The 24,878-nt window shown below is 44.6% G+C and overlaps 1 protein-coding gene across 1 annotated transcript; it reads left to right on the top strand.

Moving 5' to 3' along the window:
- The first annotated feature begins 600 nt into the window (after nucleotides 1-600).
- Nucleotides 601-24,447, top strand: LOC132894853 (sphingosine 1-phosphate receptor 3). The gene is made up of 3 exons (XM_060934971.1): nucleotides 601-1,010; nucleotides 21,608-21,901; nucleotides 22,315-24,447. Exon 3 carries the CDS (start codon nucleotides 22,450-22,452, stop codon nucleotides 23,446-23,448), a length of 999 nt encoding a protein of 332 aa, XP_060790954.1. The 5' UTR covers nucleotides 601-1,010; nucleotides 21,608-21,901; nucleotides 22,315-22,449; the 3' UTR covers nucleotides 23,449-24,447.
- The last annotated feature ends 431 nt before the right edge of the window (nucleotides 24,448-24,878 follow it).

The raw sequence follows: 24,878 nt of genomic DNA, 5'->3' as shown, positions 1-24,878 counted from the left end.
AGTCCCCCATGGGAGTATACTTGGCCCTGTGCTATTCTTGATGTTCATAGGTTATCTGGCTTCTCACTTAGAGAATGATCTACATCAATTTGCTGATGACTTCAGAATAGAGCACTCTGTTTACTCAAGATAGACAAACCTTTGAAAGCTGGCGCTGTACCACTAGCTCATAGAAGAAATGTCAACTTGCTGTGTGTTTTCTACCGTCACCTGTTTCTGCAGCCATCCATCGAACTGTCCAACATTCTTCCCAGGAAGGCACCTAGTATAGGAACTACTAGAGCCTCCATGAGTGGTCATTCCTTTGCTGTGAGTATTCCAAGATCACATACGAATCTCCATCTCTCATCCTACATTCCCAGGACCAGCCGTTTGTGGAATTCACTCCCAGCAACTGTATTCCCCACCACTCCAGATGTGGATGTATTCAAGTCAGCAGCAAATGCATGCCTCCTGGATCAGGGTTTTTAAAACATCTTTTTTTGTGTTCACATTTCTGTTTCGTCTGGTGGTCATGGTATTGATTATAGTTCATACCTGGCTGGGACATGGTGACCTGTGAACCTTAGCCTACAGGGTCTGGACCCTTAACACTAGCAGTCCCAGCATTTTTCTGTCTACCTAGAAGACCCACATGGGGCCATTTGGCCCGACCGCTTTTCCCCAATACACTAATCACTCATTTTGTTATGGTAATGAGGCTGTTAGTGGCAGTGTGTGGGGTGAGGGGGTCACATTTCACACACTTCAGACTTCAGTGGTGAAGTCATGTTGGCTACTTCTGTGTGAATGTGAGAATGAGGAATAAAAACACATTCTATTCTAAAATGTGAACATGTGAATGTCCCATGTGACCATAACGACTCATGTGACTGCAACCAGACAATTGTTTGATGGATAAATACCTCAGTGCACATGGACTATCGCTTCAGTTCCCTCAAGAATTTTGTGGTGAAAGAAGCTCCTCTCCAAGGAACGAAGATGCAGAGATTCAACATTCAACAGGCATTGTAAGATTTCATTTCTAAGCTGTAAGGTAACTAACAGCCACATTTCCATAACAAAATGAATGTCTACAGGGAGGACTTGGGGCCAATTGGCCCTCTTGTGGGTTTTCTAGGTAAAAAGGCCAAATGGCCCCTCTCTGGGACTTCTACTGCGGGCAAATGGCACACCCATCCAGGTGCTGTTTTATTTTTTCCAGTAGGGCTCAGTGTAGGTCTTCCAGCTTACCATGACTACCTTATGAACCATGTCTTGCTTGTTGTCTATAACCGTCCCTGTTTTTTGGGGAGGTTTTTTTTTTTGGCATTTATCTTTTGCAATGTAACTGTATGCTTTTGCATTGGGCCACTTTTCATCTTTCTTGATGGTTCCTCCGGGCCCTGAAAAATTAGATTTAAAAATAAATAAACAAATTGAGCTAAAAGTCAGTCTTTATGTCTGTCCTTTATAAAAAATCCGCATGTTGAATTTGCTCTTAATGATATAACCTCTAAAGTGATGAAAAAAGACGGGACTGTTTTTTTGTCAGGAAGGCCGCCATAACTCCATCGTGCGTGATGTCATTTTCCACAGGAGGTGTACAAGTGCAGGCTATACAAGTCAGCGGGGCAAAGTATTCTGTCAGGGCAAAAGGTCAAGCGAGGCACAAACAGAATATCGTAGACAGAAGCAGAGTCAAAAACAAGGCACAGGAATCAGAAACCAGGAAATCAATCAGGAAACACGGCTCGGTAATGTGTCACAACAACGCAATACTTCGCAAAGTAAGTCAAGTCTGCATTCTGAGTCCTTACGCGCGCTGATTGTGCCTTAATCCTGTGCAGGTGTATGTCGTTCGCGGTGCGCGTGAGTCAGTTTGGAGTGTGTGCTGTCCAGAGTGCGCCCAAGTCCCCTTCTGTTGTGACAACTAGAGTATAGAGTAACTATATTATGGTCTAGTGTGATTTCTCGGTCAATTTGTTTGCATTTCACCACAAAAATTAGGGCAATGCAGGATTAGAAAAGGAATCAAAATAAAGTACTGGCTAGTTTATTTTTAAAAAATTTACCTGCTTATCTTCCGCTGTTTGATGCCTGACACGGTATGCTGTTGTGTGGAATCCTACGTCACGCAGCACCACCCTCGTTTTCGTCTCCTAATACATCTATGTATCTGGCTAATCTAGTATGGCCGCGCCCAGGGAAATGGCCCAACAGACTGATGTTACAACTTTAACATGTTTTTAAGTTAAAGTCCGCTTAATTTTTTTTGTCTAGAACAACTTGTATAAGGGCGGCACGGTGGTGTAGTGGTTAGCGCTGTCGCCTCACAGCAAGAAGGTCCGGGTTCGAGCCTGTTCTCCCTGTGTCCGCGTGGGTTTCCTCCGGGTGCTCCGGTTTCCCCCACAGTCCAAAGACATGCAGGTTAGGTTAACTGGTGACTCTAAATTGACCGTAGGTGTGAATGTGAGTGTGAATGGTTGTCTGTATCTATGTGTCAGCCCTGTGATGATCTGGCGACTTGTCCAGGGTGTGCCCCGCCTTTCGCCCGTAGTCAGCTGGGATAGGCTCCAGCTTGCCTGCGACCCTGTAGAACAGGATAAAGTGGCTAGAGATAATGAGATGAGAATGAGACAACTTGTATAAATGTATAATGATGACATTTCATAACCCCATGATTTCAAAATGTCCTGGTTAATCACTTTAATAATAGGATAAAGGATGTAATTTATTTAACAGAGAAAAATGTGCATAGAAGGAGACTCCACTCCAGCATCAGTGTTTGTAATCATCATCATCATTCACTGGTTTTCTGCATCTACAGTCATGGAAGCGTCCTGCAGCTGCATTCAGTCTTTCTTCATCTTCTTCCACTGCGTCTCGCATCCTGCAAGCTCCCTTAGCTCTCGGAGTTTCTTTTCTGTTGTAGGGGGACCTCGTCCTCTGTGCTTGAGGTCTGCCTTCAGCGTGCTGAGCAGATTTACACAATGCTTTCCCTTACGGGCCTTGTATCTGCTGGAGCATAATACTGCAAATTCCAAAGCTTTTTGCGCAGGTGTGTCTTGTGGCATTCTAAGGATGTGTCCAAACATAGACTACCTGAGTTGATCGACTTTTATGGAGAGAGGTGTTGTGTTGCAGATTCTGTATAAGGTGTCGTCTGTTACCATACTCTTAGGCCACTGATGACCTGTGATAGCACACAGGTGTTTACGGTGGCAGATGTCAAGCTTCTCTATAACTGCCTTTGGTGTTGCCCAGCTGTTGCAGTTACCGTATATAGCATGATGGAGACACAACAAACATCGTATAGTTGTAGCTTCTTTGCCAAAGGAATCCTAGATCTTCGGATCCAAATCTTCCAGAATGATCGAAATGCAATGTTACCCATGATGCAACGTGCCTCTACATCAGCAGAGCTACAGAGGAGAGAACCCAGGATTTTACTTTTCCTCCATTCCTCTTCTCTTCGTAGTGATTTGCCGTTCTCATCCTTCTCTGATGTATCAACCAGGTAGACATGAGTGAACTCTATTTTACCTTCGTTCATGAACAGGTTTGAGTCCTTTAGGTTTTTGGCAGCAACAGGTAGAAGTCTTTCTAGTGGATCTTTTTCTTCATCTAGGAAATCCACATCGTCTGCATACTCCATTTCTCGGGGCATGCCCAGTTTAGAGAAGGGTGGATTAGGTCTCATGGAAGATCTCCGTACAGTTTCTAGTGCAGCTGCAAGGTAGCAGGTGAACAGCACTGGGGACAGGCTGTCTCCTTGTGGCGAACCGATGGTTGTTTCAAAGTCTGCCGAGTGTGTTGATCTGACTCGTACCTTCAGCTTGGTATCTGACAGCAGTAGCCTTACCAGTCGCACTTCATCGTCGCTGCACCCAGCCTGGTTTAACACTTCTAGGATTTTCGAACATTTTATAGTGTCAAAGGCATGTGACATGTCTATGTCCATTTTGTGGAAGTCCCAGTGTTTGGACATGACAACAGAGACGAGCATGCGTTGGGCCCACATAATGTCTGCACAACTACGTCCCCTTTTGAATCCACTCTGATATGGCCCGGTGAAGTTGTTAACTTTGTCTCTGATGCGGTGGAGTGCGACAGTAGACAAAATCTTCTGGCTACTGTTCAAGAGGGCAATAGGATGCAGGTTTGTAGGTGGACCAGGTGGTTTTTTGGGTTTGGGAAGAGCAATGAGTGTTCCTTCACCGATGGCTTCTACTGGATGGTGGTGTACGAAGGCATAGTTCAAGATGGATGTGAAAACTGGGGATATAATGTCGCTCCCATATTTGAATAATTCATTGCTGATTCCGTCAGGTCCTGGTGAACGCCCATTTCTCAAGGATTTTATGGCCTTCTTGACTTCGTCCTCTGTAATTGGGGCTACAAGAGGCCTAGGGTTACCTTGGAAAGGTTTTAGTTTTTCTTCATTTGGGTCAGTGAATTGCTGTAGGAACCAGTGTCTTATTGCATCTGCCTTGCCCTTGTCCGTGGCAATAAAGTGACCTTCAGCATTGTGAAGTGAGAGTGATGGAGAAGTTCCAACTCTGAGGGCACGGGTTGCCCTGAACATTTTGCTACAGTCATTTGTAGAAGAAATCTCGTCTACTAAGCCATCTGCTCTTTTTATCTCAAGTTCTTTCAGTCGTTTGTTTATCTGCCGAAGGATGGTGTTACGTTCCTTTCTCAGGACACTTTGGTCTTTGCTCTTCCCTGTTTAGTATATGCATAGTCTTAGGGCTTTTTGTTTCTCTGACAGCTCTGCAGCTTGGGGGTCTTCAGTATGTTGTCTGTGCTTGTTGCTCTTAAGCACTCCTAGGGTGTTGGCAGCAGATACGGTATATGCATGCACTTCAATAAGGTATCCAATGCTTTCTTTGGGTGGTTGTCACAGTGTGCGTTGGCCACTTGATTTTGTAGGTCTTCCCTATATTGTACTTGGGTGGTGGGGGTCAGTTGTGAGCCTTGCGAGGTCATATCTGACCTGGCCTTTCTCTCTCTTCTGTTTATGGACCAGGTAGGCATTTTCCATTCGGATACGTGTTACTACCAGCTTGTGGTCTGAATTGAGGTCCGTGCCTCCATAAGTGCAGGAGTCTTTCAGGAGTGGTTTGCAGTTCAGTTTGCATAGCACAAAATCTATCTGGTTGAAGACTGCAATTGTGGATTTTGAGTCTGCTGTTCTCTTGGGAGTAGCAATATGTCCAACCCAAGATGTACGGTGGCGGGCAGGATGTTTAAATGCTGTGTTGGTGGTGAATAGACCATGGGCACTGATAAAAGATGCTAGTGCTTTTGCCATTGTCATTTCTTTTACCCATTCCATATGAGCCTATGCACAGATTTCATCCTGCATTGTGATCTGTCTTGCTTAGTTTCCCAAGATTGGCGTTGAAATCGCCACATACAAACAACAGCCATCTTGAAGGGATTTTGATAGCATTACTTAGTTCATCATACAGTGATTCCACAAGAAATGGATTTTCTTGGGCTCCTTTTGTTGTTGGGCCATAAATGTTTATAATGCGGCATTTGGCAGTCTTGCCATTTCTTAGTGGAAGGGACAGGTCCATTGTGGCAATGCGGTCACTAATGCGCCCGTAGTTGAGGACGTGGTTTTGTAGCCTTGGTCCTGTTACAAAGCCCAACCTGTGGTGGATGGTCTTTTTCTGTTCCACAAGGATCAGTTTGTGACCTGTTTGAAGTTGTTGTTGTTCAGATTGACTGGTTACTTTTGTCTCTTGGATGCATGCAATATCGATGTTGTAATATTCACAGTCTGTTCCTAGTGTCTGTCTCTTCGTGGCTGATGTCAGACCTCGCACATTCCATGTAGCAAAAGCAAACTCTGTGGGAGGTGACGGTGCCCGAGGATGCCGGACACAGCTTCTTGGCTGAAGAAGGGTAGACATTAGGGTGCGTCAGTTGCCCTCACTTTCATAAAATCTGATGCATTTTTGTTTGGGTGTTCCTTTTCACCAATAAAGACATCCTGTAAAATTTTTTGACCATATTCAAAAGTCTAATGGTGGCACCATGAGGTTCATTTTTTGCCAAAAAACGCTTATTTTATGTTTTCGCGTAAGGTTTGAATCACAATGTTGGACTCCGTTTATTGATTTCTTGTGACCCAGAGATCATGTTAAGAACCTTTGCAAGGGATTGAGAAGCATTAATGTGATTCATAATACATTTGTACTGTTTAAAAGTAGTTGAACAATGATTCAATGAACAGCTAAAACTCAAACTGTGCTTGATAATATATTTAGAATATGTACTAAAAATGTGTATCTAAGATATTTGGTATACTCTATAAGGTGCCATAATGTTTCATGAAAAGTGATCGAAATTTTGTCATAAAAGTCATAAAATAGCAGCTTTTTCCATAACTTTGAGCTCCTGGTGCCACCATTAAACTTTTGAATTTTGTCAAAATATTTCACCCAGTGTGTTTTCTTACCAAAAGGAACATAAAAACAAAAATGCATCATGATCGGAGGAACTTTTCATTTTTAAGGGGCAACTGATGCACTCTAGTAGACATTATAGAGAGTCCTCTTTATGCGGTTGTCAGCTCGCAATCCTTGATGACGTTAGCTTCCCAACTGTTTGTAATGGTCAGAGATAAAGCTGTAACTTTAAATTTCTAGAACAGAGAAGTTTACACTTTGTGCTTTCTTGGTAACAGGATGTTACATTTTTTTTCCTTGGCATTGAGGAAATTACTTTGTAGGCAGATATTTTAAAAAGAAACACCAGTTTCATGAAATAAGGAAGCAGTCTATATTAACAAATTGTGGTTTGGTTTGCTAATGTCTTTAGTTTAGCATGAGACAAACAGAAGTTAAGACACGACAAACAGTCTTTCAAGATGTGGTTCATGTTTTTTAAGTCAGCACTTAATCTTTTTAGTATTTGGCAAATTTCACTTCATGTTCGGCTTATTTACCAACCAACAAATCAGGACTCAATCATATGACCTGTCCATTTAGTTCATGTTCTACACTGCAAAAAATTGAAAACTGAATTTGAGGAGAAAATTACTTAATACTCGTGAAGTTATCTTGCTGCATGGACAGATAATTTTACTTGACAAAACATCTTGGAATAAGTTGGTTGCAATCTAGAATAGAATAGAATGCCTTTATTGTCACTATACACGTACAATGAGATTAAAGCATCTCCAATAACAGTGCAAAACAGCGTGTAGAGAGAGAGAGAGGAAGGGGGGAGAAAAGAAAAAAAATGGGGGGGGGGGGGGGGAGAGAGTGCGTCAGGGGGGTAAGGTGCACAGTCCTGAAGTGTACGTGTTGTGTTACACATGGAGTGAGGTATTGCTCAAATTATTGCACAGAGAGGGTCACATTATAAATTATTGCACAAGAGATTCACATTATAAAATAAAATTTTAATAACTAGGTTGGGCGGCACGGTGGTGTAGTGGTTAGCGCTGTCGCCTCACAGCAAGAAGGTCCTGGGTTCGAGCCCCGTGGCCGGCGAGGGCCTTTCTGTGCGGAGTTTGCATGTTCTCCCCGTGTCCACGTGGGTTTCCTCCGGGTGCTCCGGTTTCCCCCACAGTCCAAAGACATGCAGGTTAGGTTAATTGGTGACTCTAAATTGACCGTAGGTGTGAATGTGAGTGTGAATGGTTGTCTGTGTCTATGTGTCAGCCCTGTGATGACCTGGCGACTTGTCCAGGGTGAACCCCGCCTTTCGCCCGTAGTCAGCTGGGATAGGCTCCAGCTTGCCTGCGACCCTGTAGAACAGGATAAAGCGGCTACAGATAATGAGATGAGATGAGATAACTAGGTTTAATAATCTCAGAATTGCTGTCTTGTATTCTTCTAATAGGAAATGCTAGATCGTTTCAACTATTTTCAAGATATTTTCACTTGCTAAGATTTCGGGGGTTTTTTGCAGTGTAAGCTTAAGTACAGTGCTCAGCGTAAATTAGTACACCCCCTTTGGAAAGTAACATTTTAAACAATATCTCGATGAACACAAACAATTTCCAAAATGTTGACAAGACAAAGTTTAATATAACATCTGTTTAACTTATAACGTGAAAGTAAGGTTAATAATATAACTTAGATTACACATTTTTCAGTTTTACTCAAATTAGGGTGGTGCAAAAATGAGTACACCCCACTGAAAGTCTCTGGAGCAAAGCTAAATTGTAGATGACAAATGTCTAATTTTACAAGAATACAATCACAGGTGAGTCTAATTAGTCATTACACAGGTGTCCAGCAGACAGTTGACTATAAAAGGGTGTTACTTAAAGAAAACCCCTTCCCATTTCATGCTGTCAGCAATGGAGCAATTCCAGCGTTATGGACGTGACACTTGAACTCAAAATGGCAACAAATGACCCAGTGCATGTTTTATTGTCTCCCAGTATTTAAACAGGTGTTGCATATTTTAAGGCTGTACCATACTGGAGAAGTGATAGAACAAGAACAGTTCCCATAGTACATCTAGGGCATGCCAGAAAACGCCAATAAAAGATGCGTTATGGACGTGACAGAAAAAGTATCACTTTTCTTGGGTGACTGTACATTTTTATCAAACTCTGTGAAATTGTAAACCTAATGTCGAAATGGAGATATCCATTTGATAGAGGGGTCCAAGGTGAATATTAAAAAATCTTTGTTTAAAATATTTTGTATTTCATGCAGAGTTTCGGAAGGAAAAGTCAGCGTTATGGATGTGACGAAATTCCGTTATGGATGTGACGCGTCTGAAATAGACATGGCATATGTTTAGAAAATCAGCAATTTAACCACCATAACCCTTTGAAAAACTCTCTAAATATCAGCTAAAACTATCAAAATTCTTAAATAATATTTAGGATGGCTATTGTTTTGCTGTTTTGTGGATTTTAGCATACATTTCTGTGGCTTGTGGCAATAATATAGAATTGTACATGATCATAGTTGATTTTAGCTTGGGGTTTACATTATAAGAAAGAAAGACTGACAGTGACATATTAGGTTGGTTACAAATTGGTTCAACTTATTCACATCTGTAAAATACAGGCCTAGGTGAGATCTCTGGGAGTGGTTTTGATGTATTACATGTTGCTTTATTTTTGCATGGTGAGGTTGACATTTACATGGAATTGCCCAATGGCACCACATAGAAGAGAATTGACACAAGACCTGAGAAAGAAAATAATTTCTTTACACCACAAAGGTGAAGGCTACAAGAAGATCAGCAGCGCTTTACTTATCAGTCAGAATACTGTAGCAAAAGTGGTACAAAAATTTAAGAAAGATGGAACTGCAATCATCTCAAAGAGACGTCCAGGTCGTCCACAGAAGTTAACACCTCGACAGGAGCGTTTTCTGATGAGAAGGGTTGAAGAAAACCGGCATGCAAGTTCACTGCAGTTATCTAAAGAAGTAGAAAGCCAAACTGGGGTGACTATTTCCCGTGACACAATACGGAGTACGCTGCAGAGGAATGGCATGCATGGATGCCGTCCACGAAAGAAGCCTCTCCTAAAGCCCAGGCACAAAAAAGCCTGCCTAGAGTTTGCCAGGGCCCATGCTGACAAAGATGAAGACTACTGGGACTCTACACTGCAAAAAAATAAAAATCTTAGGAAGTTTATTTGTCTATTTTCAAGTCAAAACATCTAGCCACCCTTATTATAAGACATAACTGCCCAACAAGCAAAACCTCATTTAGCTAGAAAGGCTAGTTTTTAGACAGTCCATCCTGAAAATCTTGTATAGACAAAATGTCTTGAAAAAGTCTTATTTGGAGCACCTTTGAAAATAAAACAAGTTTTTTTTTTTTTAAACAAGTAAGTACATTTTGGACATTTGTCAAATGCGGTTCATCTTGTTTCAAGGAAAAAAGTATGCTTGTTTTGGGAATAAATGAACTTTACTGAAATCTTTGAATCTTTCATTACAATTTAACTCCACCTTACAGATCCTAAGTTTACTGCGAGTGTTTTCTCAGTCATTCAGAGTGAGCTCCTTCTAGATGCTGTACAGACTCTACACCAGACAAGTGCCTTCAAAAAGGCTGAGTGAGTGGAGGGCGTTTTAGTGACGTCTTTTTGGAATGCTGTGAGTTAAGTTCAGTGTTTTTGTTTGTTTGTTTGTGGGGGGTTTTTTGTGCCTGATCTTGTAAACCCCTCGTACACATGAATAGTCAGTGCCCCCAAAATGCACTGTTGCTTTGGCATTGTGTAAGCACTGTAAGTCAAAATGCATAGACTTTTTTTTTTGTGCCTGAGGTCCTGGGGAAGTGGAATCTTAAGAGATGTTTTAATGTCTGAATGTTGAAATGGGAAAAAAATAAACTTGTTGCAATGCTACACGTGTCGTCAACTTGATTCAAGATAGTCTCTGGTCTCATATCTAGATGTGGCAGCGGGGGCGTGGTCAAGCACCGGTCTGTGACAGGAGGGCGGAGTCAGGGAAGGTGAGTGGCAGATTCACAGGGATGTGATTTGGGGCTGGTGAAATTATCTGAAAATTTTAGCCGGGGGTCTGGGGGCCGCAGCTGGTCCAGGGCAGCACCCTGGTGAGGGGACAAGGGGGAAAGCCCCCCGAAGCTCCTGGGTTTTGGGGTTTTCTGACTTAAAAATTGTACTAAAATGGCAAGCAAACACACAAGAAAAAACTTGTCATGATTAACAAATTCAAGCCAATTTAATGGTCAACATGCAACTCTGACACACGCTCACTCTCTCTCTCACTCGCGCGCGCACGCACTCTCTCGCTCGCTCGCGCTCTCTCGCGCGCTCTCTCACTCGCTCGCTTTGCATCTTTACGCTCGATCACGGAGGCTGCCATCTTTCAACTCTGTTTGAAGCGAGCTTACGTACAGCTATCTAACAAGCGCGTTCATTGGTTGTTACAGAGCGATGGGCCAATCACGTACCTCATTTCATCTCAATGACGGAATTGCGTAAATGACGTAATTACGTCAATGAGATGAAACGAGGTACATGATTGGCCCATCGCTCTGTAACAACCAATGAATGCGCTTGCTTCAAACAAAGAGTTGAAAGATGGCAGCCTCCGTGATCGAGGCGTAAAGATGCAAATCCGAGGCTGCCATCTTTCAAACAAAGTCGGAACGAATAGGATACGAATGTGGATTTGAGGGAAAAATCGGAAGCATTTTTTTTTTCAAGTTTTGAGGTGAAAAAAGCGGAATTTCGCGAATTCGTGGAAAAATCACATCCCTGGATTCACTGCACCTGAGGGCAATTAACCTGTGTTTGTGTCTTCCCAGTGACCGCGCCCTACTTAAGGAGGGAGAGTGAGAGCAGAGGGTCTCTGGCTGAACCAGGCACTGAATGTGTGTGTGTGTGTCTGAAAAGTGCACATAATTATTAAGCTGAAAAGTGTAGTAATAAAACGACCTGTCAAACCTGATCTCTGTCCTGCCGTCCTCTGTGCTCCACCCACGAACACTGAACCGCTACAGTGGTGCCGAAACCCGGGACCTGGAGCACAGCAGCCTCACAGCCCCATGGAGTCCTCCCCGTTCGCAGAACTGATCCACGCCCTTGCCACGGCCCAGCAAAGCCAGCACCAGGCGCTACTCACCCTCCGAAAGGAGCAAGAAGAGCGGTTCAAGGCCCTGGTGTTGGCCCAACAAGAAGATCGCCAGGCGTTCCGGCACCTCCTCGCGTCGGGGGGGCCCACCAGCGCTCCTACCGCGGGCCCGTCTCCCCTCACCGTCACCAAGATGGGCCCGCAGGACGACCCCGAGGCATTCATCATGCTCTTTGAGCAAGTCGCCGAAGCCTCGGGGTGGCCGATGGAGCAGCGCGCGGCGTGCCTCCTCCCCCTGCTCACGGGAGAAGCACAGCTGGCCGCACTACAGCTCCCATCCGACCGCCCTACGCGGACCTCCGCCGGGCCGTCCTCCAGCGCGTGGGGCACACTCCAGACCAGCAGCCCCAGCGCTTCCGCGTGCTGCGCTTGGAGGAAGTCGGCCGGCCGTTCGCGTTTGGCCAGCAGCTCCGGGACGCCTGCTGGCAGTGGCTGAGGGCCAACAACTGCGATGCCGAAGGAATCCTCGACCAGGTGGCGCTGGAACAGTTCGTCGCGCGCTTAGCCACCAGGAACTGTGGAGTGGGTCCGGTGCCACCGCCCGGCGTCGCTGGATCAAGCAGTCGAGCTGGCAGAGGACCATTTGGCGGCTGTCCCGGCGGCAGGACAGCAGATGGCGGCATCTCTTCTCTCTCTCCCCCTCCTCCTGTGTCCCGTCCTCGCCCCATTCCCCCTCCGCGGAGGCGGGGGCCGGCACCACCCCAGCCGGCCCGCCGCACCCGCGGTGCCCTCCCGTTTCTCCCTTCTATGTCTGTCTCTCCCCCACCTCAGGTGAGTGAGCCCCAGATCACCGGTGCAGAAGGAAAGCCCAGGCCGGTTTGCTGGTGCTGCGGGGAGCCGGGCCACCTTCAACAGCAGTGCACGGCAATGGAAGTGGGCGCGGTGGTTCGGATCCCCAACGCGCCAGAGGCCGCCCTCGATCGGGCAGGAGTGTATCGCATATCGGTGAGTATCCAAGGGGCTACATATCAGGCATTGGTGGATTCGGGTTGTAATCAGACCTCAATTCGCCAAAGCCTGGTTCAAAACGAGGCATTGGGGGGAGCACAAGGGGTGAAGGTGTTGTGTGTGCACGGGGATGTTCACAGCTACCCTTTGGTGTCGGTCCACATTATTTTCAGAGGGGAAAAATTTATAGTGAAGGCGGCGGTTAATCCCCACCTTAACCACTCTCTAATTTTGGGGACTGATTGGCCGGGATTTCGGGGTTTAATGTCACGCCTAATAAAGAGTGGGTCCTGCCATTTAACAGGGGGAGGTCCCGGTGCCGCTTTGGCGGGAGCAGCTGTCGCAGAGCCGTCTACGTTATCTCCGCATCAGAGTGAGGAGCTGCTGGTTCCTCCTCTCTCTATTGGGGAATCCCTCGCGGATTTCCCATTAGAACAATCACGAGACGAGACTCTGCGACATGCTTTTGACCAAGTGAGAGTAATCGATGGTCAAACGCTCCAGCCGAACGCCACCCCGTCCTTCCCCTACTTCGCAATTATGAAGGATAGGTTATACCGAGTGACGCAGGACACTCAAACTAAAGAGCGTGTCACGCAGCTTTTAATTCCGAAGAGCCGCCGGGAATTGGTATTCCAGGCGGCTCACTTTAATCCCATGGCTGGACACTTAGGGCAGGATAAAACACTAGCCCGAATAATGGCCCGATTCTATTGGCCGGGGATTCGCGGCGATGTCCGTAGGTGGTGTACGGCATGCCGCAAATGCCAGTTAGTAAATCCAGCGGCCATTCCAAAAGCGCCTTTGCGCCCTCTTCCATTAATCGAGACCCCGTTTGAAAGAATTGGGATGGATCTTGTCGGGCCATTAGATCGGTCACCACGAGGGTACTGCTTTATATTAGTTCTGGTGGACTATGCAACGCGATACCCGGAAGCAGTGCCTCTGCGCAATATCTCAGCACGCAGTATTGCAGAGGCGCTCTTCCGCGTCATCTCCCGAGTTGGAATCCCGAAAGAGATTCTGACTGATCAAGGCACTATGTTTATGTCACGGACACTGCGCGAACTGTATGGGTTATTGGGGATTAAGCCGATCCGCACCAGCGTGCATCACCCACAAACGGACGGTTTAGTAGAACGGTTCAACCGCACCCTCAAAAATATTATTAAAAAATTCGTAAGTGAGGACGCACGTAATTGGGATAAGTGGCTCGAACCCTTGCTGTTCTCAGTGCGAGAGGTTCCCCAAGCCTCCACGGGGTTCTCCCCGTTCAAATTATTATATGGGCGTAAGCCGCGCGGCATCCTAGATGTGCTGCGGGAAAATTGGGAGGAGGGACCTTCACAAAGCAAAAACGAAATTCAGTACGTTATGGACCTGCGCGCTAAACTCCACATGCTCACCCACCTAACTCAGGAGAATTTGTGGCAGGCCCAGGAACGGCAAGCCCGCCTGTACAACAAGGGTACGCGCCTTAGAGAGTTCACTCCGGGAGATAAAGTACTCATACTGCTGCCCACGTCGAGCTCCAAATTGATCGCCAAGTGGCAAGGACCCTTTGAGGTCACACGGCGAGTCGGGGACGTCGACTATGAGGTGAGGCGAACGGACAGGGGTGGGGCGCTACAGATTTACCACCTCAATCTGCTTAAACTCTGGAATGAGGAGGTCCCCGTGGCATTGGTGTCGGTGGTTCCGGAGAAGGCGGAGCTGGGGCCGGAGGGTCAAAAAGGGAGATTGGCATCACGTACCTCTCCGGTCCCCTTTGGAGACCACCTCTCCCCGACCCAACTCACGGAGGTTGCCCAGTTGCAGACCGAGTTTTCGGATGTGTTCTCGCCCCTGCCCGGTCGCACTAACCTCATAGAGCACCACATCGAGACACCCCCGGGGGTGGTAGTGCGCAGCCGCCCTTACAGGCTACCCGAACACAAAAAAAAGGTGGTTCAGGAAGAACTTCAGACCATGCTCGAAATGGGCATCGTCGAGGAGTCCCACAATGACTGGAGCAGCCCGGTGATCTTGGTACCCAAGGCCGACGGGTCGGTCCGGTTCTGTGTGGACTATAGGAAAGTCAACGTGGTGTCTAAATTTGACGCGTACCCAATGCCTCGTATTGACGAGCTGCTCGATCGACTAGGCACGGCTCGTTTTTATTCGACACTGGATTTGACGAAGGGATATTGGCAGATCCCCTTGACTCCACTATCCCGAGAAAAACGGCCTTTTCCACACCGTTTGGGTTACACCAATTCGTCACACTTCCGTTTGGGCTGTTTGGGGCGCCCGCTACGTTTCAGCGGCTGATGGATCGGGTCCTCCGCCCCCACGCCACCTATGCGGCCGCCTATCTTGATGACATCATTGTATATAGTAATGACTGGCTGAGGCACTTGGAACATCTAAGGGCCGTCCTTAGGTCGCTGAGGCGAGCGGGTCTCACAGCCAACCCAAAGAAGTGTGTGATTGGGCGGGTGGAAGTACGGTATCTGGGCTTCCACTTGGGCAACGGGCAGGTGCGTCCCCAAATTAACAAGACCGCAGCGATTGCGGCCTGCCCGAGGCCCAAGACCAAAAAGGGGGTGAGACAGTTCCTGGGGCTGGCTGGCTATTATCATAGGTTTATACCTAATTATTCGGACGTCACCAGCCCGCTGACTGATCTCACTAAAAAGGGGGCACCAGATCCAGTCCAGTGGACGGAGCAATGCCAACGGGCTTTTTCAGAGGTAAAGGCTGCACTGTGTGGGGGGCCACTTCTACACTCCCCTGACTTTTCTCTCCCCTTTATGTTGCAAACCGATGCATCAGACAGAGGGCTGGGGCGGTTTTGTCCCAGGAGGTGGAGGGGGAGGACCACCCCGTCCTGTATATAAGCAGGAAGCTGTCGGTGCGTGAGGGGCGCTACAGCACCATAGAGAAAGAGTGTCTGGCCATCAAGTGGGCGGTCCTCGCCCTCCGGTACTATCTGCTGGGGTGCCCTTTCACCCTCTGTTCGGACCACGCGCCCCTCCAGTGGCTCCACCGCATGAAAGATGCCAACCCGCGGATCACCCGTTGGTATCTGGCACTCCAACCCTTTAATTTCAAGGTGGTCCACAGGCCGGGGGCGCAGATGGTCGTGGCGGACTTCCTCTCCCGCCAAGGGGGGGGGGGGGGGAGGGGGGGGGAGTCGGCTGCAGGCCGGACAGCGCCCGGCCTGAGTCGGGTGGTGGGGGTATGTGGCAGCGGGGGCGTGGTCAAGCGCCGATCTGTGACAGGAGGGCGGAGTCAGGGAAGGTGAGTGGCAGATTCACTACACCTGAAGGCAATTAACCTGTGTTTGTGTCTTCCCAGTGACCGCGCCCTACTTAAGGAGGGAGAGCGAGAGCAGAGGGTCTCTGGCTGAACCAGACGCTGAATGTGTGTGTGTGTCTGAAAAGTGCACATAATTATTAAGCTGAAAAGTGTAGTAATAAAACGACCTGTCAAATCTGATCTCTGTCCTGCCGTCCTCTGTGCTCCACCCACAAACACTGAACCGCTACACTAGAGTATTTTACTAATTACAGGTCACAAAAGGAGAATCTTTTAAGCTAGCAATGCTTAGTTGTAGAATTTAACAATCCTAATATTAGTATATTTATCTTAAATTCAGTTTTTACTGCTAAGACTTTGTCATGAATTTAAGTGAAATACCCTTAAAATGAAATAAATAAAAATGACTTGAATGGCTAAATTTAAGAAGTACGATCTTGTTATAAGAACTATTTTGATTATTTTGAGTTAATCAGATCTCGCATAATAAGTTCCCCAATCTTATTTTGGAATTATTTTATCTAAAAACAGGTTCGATTTTTCATCTTACTTTAAGAAATCTTACCAAGTCAAATTTGACTAGTTCCATTGGCAGAGTTTTTTCACCTGATTCAAGCAAATATGCTTTGTTTTAATCTTTTATTTCTTATTTTTGAAAGGCCATTTTTTGCAGTGTATACTCTGGAGTGATGAGACCAAGATAAATGTTTTTGGAACTGATGGCTTCAAAACTGTATGGCGTCGCAAAGGTGAGGAATACAAAGAAAAATGCACGGTGCCTACAGTGAAACATGGTGCTGGCAGTGTCCTTATGTGGGGCTGCGTGAGTGCTGCTGATGTCGGGGAGCTGCATTTCATTGATGGCATCATGAATTCACAGATGTATTGCTCTATACTGAAAGAGAAGATGCTACCATCATTCCGTGCCCTTGGTCGTCGTGCACTTTTCCAACATGACTAAACACACATCTAAGGCCACTGTTGGATTTCTGAAGAAGAACAGGGTGAAAGTGATTCAGTGGCCAGGTCTCCTGATCTGAACCCAATCGAACACCTATGGGGAATTCTGAAGAGACAAGTTGAGCATCACTCTCCATCCAGCATCCAGTCACTAAAAGAGGTCGTTGTTGAAAAATGGAAAAAGATTGATGTTGCAAAACGTCGCCAACTTGTTCATTCCATGCCTAGAAGACTTGGTGCTGTCATTAAAAATCATGGAGGCCATACAAAGTACTAGATGTAGTAGTTTTTGTTGTGGGGTGTACTCATTTTTGCACCACCCTAATTTGAGTAAAACTGAAAAAAATGTGTAATCTAAGTTATATTATTAACCTTACATGAAAACGTTATAAGTTAAGCAGATGTTATATTAAACTTGTCAACATTTTGGAAATTGTTTGTGTTCATTGAGATATTGTTTAAAATGTTACTTTTCAAAGGGGGTGCACTCATTTACGCTGAGCACTCTATGTGTTTTGAAAGCATGGCTTTGGTGGAACCCTGGCTTCAAGTGACTTTCGAGTTTCAAAAGTGCTAACTTCCGCCAAGAAATGTAATCTGATTAAATGTAATAAATAAATGTACATTAATTGAATAATGTACATAATTGGCCCATATGTAGAATGGACAATGACTCATATCAAAAGCAAATGCTGTTTGGAGACACGCAGGGTAGACTGTGGAACAAGGTCGAGCGTGCTCTTGACATCGACAAACAGCAGGCCAGAAGAATGATGATGAAGAAGAACGATTTCTTGCGATTCCTTGAAAACCGTTTTAAGGAAGAGCGCCCTAAGGCTGTTGTGCGGCTGCACTAGGGAAACCATGATGATGATGATGAATGTGACTATTTGACTCAACTTCTATATTAAAATAAAGACATTTATCCTCAAAGATCCACTCTACCAATACTCTATCCTAAAGACCTAACATTGACAAAACTAACACCTGTTACCTTCGCAAAGCTCAAAACCAAGAATTCACAACCTCACACATGCACGATCTTTCTGTACCAGCTTTACAAATGATTCGTTTCTTACGTCTAATGGTTTTCATTCCAACACCATCCTACAGAATATTACAGTGTCTAATAACACAAGATAGCAAATTTGCAATATTTCTATTGAAATAAAAAAGTGAATAACAGATCACACAGTACAAAATACCACCATGAACACCCTCTGATCTCTTTTTTTTTTTCCTTTCAGTTACCCTAGACACTCATATACTCTACCACCACACACAAACCCCTACAGCCCACAGTCACAAGTCAGGGGGAAATACTCTATGGCCTCTTGCCATAACCACAGACTACAGCAAAAGAGAGCGCTTTTGCAGCACATATGGACTTGTATTTTGAATCATGTTACGTATACCACAGTGCTGTTAACTTTTTAATTCTGGTTGGTCAAAAGGTGTTGATTAGTTTCCATAACAGCAGCCGTGATAAATCACAGGTTTATATGAAAGCATTTGTTCTAATACGCTATCGTAACAGCTCATTCAGAGGAAGCTGTAATGTAAATGTTGTTATTTAAAAAAGATAAACTTATAGTTGTTACATTTTCTGTAAGAGGAAGGATCTTTATGGAGTTTCCAATGGCGGCGCTTTTCTGACACGTGAAACTCTTCAGTTTTTGTCTTAATGACTTTGAGACAAAGTGAAGAAATGACTACAGATACTACAGTATAACACTATAGTGACAGCAGGAATTAACTTTTTTACAGATGTTCCAGAACATTGAACGTAACTATAAATTGATTAAAAATATATACCGTAAATAAATATTCTTTAATAAAATAAAAACAAAAATGTAATTGCTGGTTTGTTGCTGCCGTATAACAGGAATAACATGCCCTGTTGTTGATTATTTCCCCATAACTGCGCACCTCGTTGTGTTTTAATCCTTAATTACTGTATATGGCTACAGACCATCTCTGTCTCCACTCTGGATGGTTCTGATCTGGTCTAAAAGATAAAACATACAGTACATGTTCTTTGCTAATGCCTAAAAAAGTCCAAAAAATCCTCAAACATTAAAAAAAAAAGATATTTCTAGGTCCTCACTCATTTCCATTCTTTCATTATGCTTATTTATAAAGTCATTATTGGTTAACTGAGCCCGCATTCTCTCGGTCTAACCTCGCACAAATTGTAGCCTACACTCAAATTGTGCTCATTAAACATCCTCTGAAACGATCATGTTCTTTTTATGCTCCCTCACAACAATATGAATAATTCAAAGGATATAAAAAGCAACGATAAATGGCACGTTGCATGATTCAGTGTGGATTCTGTTTGCACTTGCGCTCAACTGGACCTTAAAACTCCAAGGGAAACAACACAAACACAGAATTGCAGATCTAATCAAGCCTCCACACATAGACTGGTACCAAAATCCAGAATTGTGACACCCAAAGGCATTTTTGAGACAAAGTCGGCAAACAGTCTTATTTTGTCAATTTGGGTGTGCCGAATTCAAATCTGCAATATGCCGAGCTCTATCTGACCTCTGTTGACCTCTAGAGGTCATTGAACTTTGGGCCTGTAAACGTCTCAGCTGAACCCAGTTTCTCAGCTTTCTAAGGAATGAAATGTACTAAAATGATTAATGAAGTTAGCAAATGGTCTTGTTTGTTAAATGTTTGGGTGCTGAATTCATTTTTCATTTGTAAAACGACATATGACCTCTGATAACCTCAAGGTCATTAAACTTGGCCTATAGAGATCTTGCAGTCACGTGACCGGAAAGTACACAGCCGCCATCTTGTCGGTAAAAAACACCGCTGAATACTGCTGCACTCGTGTACAGAATGGATCAATTTCAACCGACGGACTACACGGCTCATTTTTCTAATGAACAGATAACTAGATATATGTCTAAAATAAACGATCTACAGATTAGTGACCCTTATGGCTTACAGGACGGAGTTTTCACGACCGTGTCAGTTGATGTTGAACTGCCAGCGGAATACCCAGATGTGTATAATCACCTCATTAACTTTCCCTCGCTGTTCAGTGGTGAAGCACTGCGTGCTTATAAGTCTCTGGACAGTTATCTTTACAGAAATTCAGGATTTGTCAGTGACTCAGATGTGGCATCTTGTAAACAAGAAAATAATCCTCATTGGACGGGTAAGTCACTTAAGTATTACTAGTACTGCACTGACCAGCCGATTATAGAATAGAATAGAATAAGGTAATTCCAGCTGTAATTCCAAATCGTCCGTTTTGTTTACCATGGATCTGGCGTTGGAGAGATAGAGGCTTAGCAGTGGAGATTTGAGTGGCTGTTTTCTGAGCTTAGTCAACAGGCCGGCTTTGCAGCCTCGCTTTTGCTTCCGCTCCCGGCGCCGCCTCCTTCGCTTTGCTTCCGATAACAATCCACGGAGACCCCGCTGGTCTCGCTATCTCGTCCGGAATGTTTTTTTTTTTTCTCATCCGGAATGTTGTGCATGCGATGGAAATCGCTACAAACCGTCATTTTCTGCTGGAAACCAATGTCCAGTAAGTCCATACGGTTGTAGTGAATATTGAAGTCCGGTACAGATGAACAACACGCAAAAATACACACAAAAAACATAAAAAAACGTGCACAGGTAAGGAGAGCTTGTAGCCGCAGCCGTTGTAGTAGAATTGTATATAGTAGGGTTTTCCAGAAGAAAAGGTAGAAGTAGAAGGCGGAAATATGGCGTTTGACCGACAAGATGGCGTCTGTCACAATCTGGATCGGCTGTGACGTCACATGCAAGTGCTCCATTGGCCTATGCATTTAACGGCATTTTTAAACTGACTTTACTCCCCCAAAAAGAATATGAACAGACAAAAAAACAAATAGAAAGGAACAAATACAACATTAAATGCCAGTCCATGTGACTTACTTTTCACAATGAGAATGCCTCGGCGATCACCTTACATAACATTGCATTACATTTAGCGGTTATTGTTTATACAAAGCTACTGAAAAAAGGACAGATTCAGCAGCATACAAAATATGGGGGCGTACAGGGTATACAGGTTAATCAGGGTTAGTATAGATGAGAGTTTTTTTCTTTGTTGTTTGCTTTGTTTTAAACGGGGTAAAGCCTTTACAAAAAACAAACAACAAAGAAAAAAACTCTCATCTATACTAACCCTGATTAACCTGTATACCCTGTACGCCCCCACATTTTGTATGCTGCTGAATCTGTCCTTTTTTCAGTAGCTTTGTATAAACAATAACCGCTAAATGTAATGCAATGTTATGTAAGGTGATCGCCGAGGCATTCTCATTGTGAAAAGTAAGTCACATGTACATGGACTGGCATTTAATGTTGTATTTGTTCCTTTCTATTTGTTTTTTGTCTGTTCATATTCTTTTTGGGGGAGTAAAGTCAGTTTAAAAATGCCGTTAAATGCATAGGCCTATAGGCCAAGTTTAATGACCTTGAGGTTATCAGAGGTCATATGTCGTTTTACAAATGAAAAATGAATTCAGCACCCAAACATTTAAAAAACCAGGCCATTTGCTAACTTCATTAATCATTTTAGTACATTTCATTCCTTAGAAAGCTGAGAAACTGGGTTCGGCTGAGACGTTTACAGGCCCAAAGTTCAATGACCTCTAGAGGTCAACAGAGGTCAGATAGAGCTCGGCATATTGCAGATTTGAATTCGGCACACCCAAATTGACAAAATAAGACTGTTTGCCGACTTTGTCTCAAAAATGCCTTTAACTCCTTAAATAAGCACTTTTTTGAATTTTGGTACCAGTCTAACAGGTCCCTCCTTGCTTTTTCAGGTCCCTCCCAATGACATCGTCTTCAGTGGGTCATGTGGCTGCAATGTTCTAAATATTCTCATTGCTTCTGCGTGAAGCAGGCTGAAGAGGGAAAGTGCATCACATACGTATACTGAGGTCGGTAAATGGAAACCTGGCAACTCGGTTACACCATTACTGCAGTGTAAGCATGTGCACTGAAGAGGTTTCCCTTGCTTAGAGTTAACTGAAGGAAACTCCACAGCAGGATGAAGTTAAGAGTCTTTACACTCTGTTGGAATACGTAGAAGACGGGGACTTTTTTTTAGTTCTATGGTAAGTGTGGGAAGAATGTTTTAAACTACAATATTAACCCATGAATCTGAATTCTGCTGTAGATAATTGAAAGCTGATTTTTCATAGAAAGTTGAAAGAAGTTAGTTGCAAGACTTTGGTTGTGAATATGCTGCATGTTTAAAACACTATTTAGCGTCCTCTTAGGGCATTGCATACTCTCTTTGATTATTCACAGTCTAATCCAATGAGCAAGATTTAAGATCGACAGAAAATACAATATTGTATAAACATCCGTGCAATATATAGTTTTCTGTACATACCATAACATTCAGGATCTTTACTATGTACTGGAAGACCTAAGTATGTTAGAATCCATGACTGTACCTGTAAATGTGTTTATCTTCATTTTACTTATTGCAAACATTTTAAAAAACTGTTTCTCTATCAATCAGGGAAAGATATTCTACCAACCACTTATCTCCTAACATCAAGGAATGCACTAGGATCTCCAAAGTCCCTCCATCGTTCTGCAAACCTCTCTCACCAGGAGCACCCAGTCTCAAGCGAACCTTCTTTTCTGTGCTGTAATGCCCCCTGCTGGAGCAATGATGAACCCAGACATTTTCAAACATTACAATTATACAGGAAAGCTGGACAATCGGAACCACACCACGAGTGTTGATTTCGGTCCCGAGAAGGTGGTGTTTCTAATTATATGCAGCTTCATAGTGCTGGAAAACCTGATAGTGCTGATAGCGATATGGCAAAACCACAAATTCCACAGTCGCATGTACTTTTTCATCGGGAACCTTGCGCTGTGTGACTTGCTTGCTGGTGTGACATACGCTGTAAATCTGTTGATGTCTGGAGAAATAACTCTGCACCTTTCGACAGAAGAGTGGTTCATCCGTGAGGGGAGTGTGTTCGTAGCTCTGGGAGCATCCATCTTTAGTCTGCTGGCTATTGCCATTGAAAGGCATCTCACCATGATCAAAATGAGGCCTTATGACACGACTAAAAACTACAGAGTGTTTCTGCTTATAGGGACATGTTGGCTGATTGCTGTGTCTCTCGGAGTGCTGCCCATCCTGGGCTGGAACTGCCTGGGCAACCTTCCATACTGCTCTGTCATTTTACCGCTCTACGCAAAGAGCTACGTGGCATTCTGCATCATCATCTTTACAGCCTTGCTGCTGGCCATTTCTGTACTGTACGCTCGCATTTACGTCGTTGTGAAGTCCAGCAGCCGCAAGGTGATGAAGCACAGCAACTCTGAGCACTCCATGGCCCTGTTAAGGACAGTTATCATTGTCGTCGGGGTGTTCATCGTATGCTGGATGCCTATTTTTGTCCTCCTGCTCACTGATGTGGCCTGCACAATGAGGCAATGCCCTATCCTGCTCAAAGACGAGTGGTTCATTGCTATGGCCATGATGAACTCGGCTATGAACCCAGTGATCTACACTCTGGCGAGCAGGGAGATGCGACGGGCATTTTTTGGGCTGCTGTGCGGATGTATAGTGACACCATGTACGGCTGGCGGCAAAGCGAACGGAGAAGGTAGCAGGAGTAAGAGTTCTAGTTAGAGTCAGAAACCACCTGAAGATCATGAGAAACAAGGGAACATTGTCACTCAGGCATCACAGAGAGCCCAGACTCCTGGAATGAGACGATCAATTTAAGATTAGTATAGTGTATAACCATGAATTTTGAGTTTATCTTCAGAAGGTCCAGCAGAAGATGGAGTTTTTTCTCTTTGGCTTATGTCACATAGTTGATCAGGCAGCTAATGACAGACCCCTTGCAAGCAGAGGACTTCATTCCCGGCTGGTCTATGTACCAAAACATACAGTCAGCCAGTCTTACATCACGTATTACCATACTGTATAAACACCAGTATTCTTAAAGCACATAAAACTGCCAATGTATAACTTGTTTTTGTGACTAAAATCAATCTACAATATATCAGCTTTTCCAGACAAATGTCTATTCTGGACTTAACACCAACCCTGAGCTCTTTTGTGCCAAGGCTGAGGAAACATTTGGAGCAAGACAACATGATATTTTAAACTGGAATGGAAATTTCAACCAAGTCTTTCAACCATCCCTTTTTGCCTATTATAAAAACTGCTCTTGCATGTTGTAATTTCTTTGCCCTTGATTCGTCTTTTCAGCATAAAAAGGTTGACAAAGAATTCCAGATGGTGGTGGAAAAAAGGACAAGGCTGCCTCAATTCCCTTTCTTTGTCACATCATTTGGTTTGTATTTTAGGAAATGAAACAACAGCTTAAATGGAATGAATGTAGAAACGGATGTAGAACGTAGAAAGTAGCAACTTTGGATGGATAATCCAAAGCGTACTTACCTTAGACCAGGCTTCATATTTCACCACAATTAATTCTCCTGATATACCACAGTGATGTTGAATATCGAGCGGCACGGTGGTGTAGTGGTTAGCGCTGTCGCCTCACAGCAAGAAGGTTCTGGGTTCGAGACCAGTGGCCGGCGAGGGCCTTTCTGTGTGGAGTTTGCATGTTCTCCCCGTGTCCGCGTGGGTTTCCTCCGGGTGCTCCGGTTTCCCCCACAGTCCAAAGACATGCAGGTTAGGTTAACTGGTGACTCTAAATTGAGCGTAGGTGTGAATGTGAGTGTGAATGGTTGTCTGTGTCTATGTGTCAGCCCTGTGATGACCTGGCGACTTGTCCAGGGTGTACCCCGCCTTTCGCCCGTAGTCAGCTGGGATAGGCTCCAGCTTGCCTGCGACCCTGTAGAACAGGATAAAGCGGCTACAGATAATGGATGGATGTTGAATATCCAATTCTGCACTCATTATCATTTCCATATTAACGATAGGTGAAAAAAGTGTATAATCGATGATGGCGCTTTCTATGAGAAGACACTTATGTAGTAATTTTGGAAGGAGTCTCCAGTGTCAGGGCTTTGTAACGGTCGGAAGTAAAGCCGTAACTTTAAAGCTAGATGACCTTTCGATTTCATAAAATCGGTGAAATTTAG

Source organism: Neoarius graeffei, chromosome 12, assembly GCF_027579695.1.
Source record: "Neoarius graeffei isolate fNeoGra1 chromosome 12, fNeoGra1.pri, whole genome shotgun sequence".
NCBI classification, from domain to species: Eukaryota; Metazoa; Chordata; class Actinopteri; order Siluriformes; family Ariidae; genus Neoarius; species Neoarius graeffei.
This window is presented reverse-complemented; position numbering and strand designations above follow the sequence as displayed.

Bases quoted from the DNA above. Each gene is read 5' to 3' on its own strand.
- LOC132894853 (XM_060934971.1), top strand. From the start codon at position 22,450: ATGCCCCCTGCTGGAGCAATGATGAACCCAGACATTTTCAAACATTAC.